General features: G+C 32.1%; 1 protein-coding gene across 1 annotated transcript in view; it reads right to left on the reverse strand.

Moving 5' to 3' along the window:
- Positions 1 to 848: 848 nt before the first annotated feature.
- The window catches only part of LOC108685778 (protein Wnt-11b-1-like), an 18,772-nt gene continuing 17,465 nt past the window's right edge, over positions 849 to 2,155 (reverse strand). The window contains exon 5 of the mRNA XM_018190748.1: positions 849 to 1,591. Coding sequence (XP_018046237.1) covers positions 1,417 to 1,591 — 175 coding nt within the window. The 3' untranslated portion in view covers positions 849 to 1,416. The remainder of the gene's footprint in view (positions 1,592 to 2,155) is intronic.

Consider the following 2,155-nt stretch of genomic DNA (forward strand, 5'->3'; position numbering starts at 1 on the left):
GAGAGAGAGAGAGAGAGATTTGTCAAAGCTTTAACATACCCGAATAGCACAACATTCATTGACGAGACATAAATTTTTGCATGGGAATATGTTAAACAATATTACGCCAATAAATTTTGCTACTAGAGCAAATCGGTCTTTACCATCTTACAAGTTGAATTGTATTTCTTTTAACTTTTTACATTTAAATTTATCTGCTAGAATTTACAATCTAAATATACATATATCTATGATAACTTCAAAGATCTTATAGATAGTGAAAGATTAAATGATATAATTAATGATAATTATTTTGAATATTAAAAGCACTATTCTTAGTAACGTATTTTTAATCGAAATATATAATTTGTTCAAAAATATATAATTAATCACTAATTAATTTAATATTTACAGTATTAATAAATTTCTCTAAGGATTTTCTCTGTTGCATCACAGTAACAAAGAAAGGGCGCAAACATCTCGCTTATTACTTGAATTTCCTCAAATTAACAAATAAATACAGTTTTAATAAACATATGGAATGTCAAATGATCCGTATAATTAATGTAACACATTTATATTGTGCTCGTAAAGAATATGCGTTTTAATTGGCAATATAATTTCATTGTCTCATAAAAAGTAATACTTATCGGTACTACTCATGAAGTACTTCTACATTAAATATAATAAAGCATAAATCTAAGTATAAATCTTTCGTTTATAGCGGGAAAGAAATTTTTTTCTCTCAAAGCATAATATTATCTGATCGCCGTTTCCGTCGAAACGAATTCGCGACGCTTTGCCTCTCGGCTGCTGAATTATTCATAATCAAGCGCAAGTTTTCCAGTTTGGAAATTGAATCTTGCCGTACATACATTCGACACAAACGTATGTCAAATTGTATGTACATATATCGATATTGTGAGAATCAGGAAAAAGGATAAAGTCGGCTGCCATTTCCAAGCAACGTGTATTTGCAGAATGTAAATGTAGGTTACATCGAAATATCGAGCATTCTATGTACACTGCTCTGATCTACGTTCTCAAAGTTGCGACGACGATAACACATCGATGTCGATAACGCCGATTTACATTTAACTCCGCGAATCTGAATCGGCAGGAATGAACGCGTTTATTTGCAATCATCTGCCGCAATACACGCACACACATCGAATAAATAGCAAGTAGCGGTATAAATAACTCTTTTTACTACATACCCTCACGCCAAAGAGAGAGAGAGTCGTACACGTTCACGGTAAATAATTTATCGCCTAAATAATTATCATCCCAAATCGGGACTTTCATATGAACGCATCTCGCAAAATTAATTAATTAATTTTATGCTTAATTTGCAACGTGCTCACGCACGCGAATTTATTTCTTCGTCAAGTGGATTACATCTCCATCGCCAATTGTCCCGGACAATTCGCGTTATTCTTAATTGCACTCGTACGTCTTCACGATCCGACTGCATGTTTTGCACTTGACGTAGCAACAACTGATGTACTTGCAGTCGCATCTTTCGTAGATCTGTTCAGTCCTGGTTACGTGGCCACGGCCACAGCAAAGGTACTCGCAGCCTTCATAGCCGGAACTGCTGCCGTTGCATTGTCTGCAAAAGAATTTTTTTCCACCTCGTAATCATGGCTAAAGAATATATATTAAATATATTAATGATATACTTCTTTCTTTCTTTCAAAATTCACTGCCATTGCTAAAAATCAAGACTGCGTTTTCAGCAGTAAAAGCAGCTTTGCATTGGTTCTTGTCTTTATATAAGTTCCTTGCTGGATCTAAATGTATAATTAATTATATTAAAGAATCTTATGTACTTCAAATTTCTTATTTGATGTATTCTTATCGATCTAATATTTATAATATATATTTACTTATAATTGTAAATCTATAAATTTACAAATATATTTGTATATAGACTTACAAATTAGTAAATTTACATACATGAACATTAGTAAGCATAGCACCATAGATCTGCTTCGACCAAAAATAGAATGCTTTTCTTGTCGATCTAATGATGTCTACTTATAATTATAAACTACTATTTTCAGCGCAATGAATCAATCGAATAATATATAAAATATAGTCAAGTATTAATAAAGATCAGCGTGGCGTGTATCGTAGAAAGGAAAAAGATTTGATAAGATTTATATCATCTAAG

The sequence above is a fragment of the Atta colombica genome, unplaced genomic scaffold (genome assembly GCF_001594045.1).
Source record: "Atta colombica isolate Treedump-2 unplaced genomic scaffold, Acol1.0 scaffold100, whole genome shotgun sequence".
Lineage (NCBI taxonomy): Eukaryota > Metazoa > Arthropoda > Insecta > Hymenoptera > Formicidae > Atta > Atta colombica.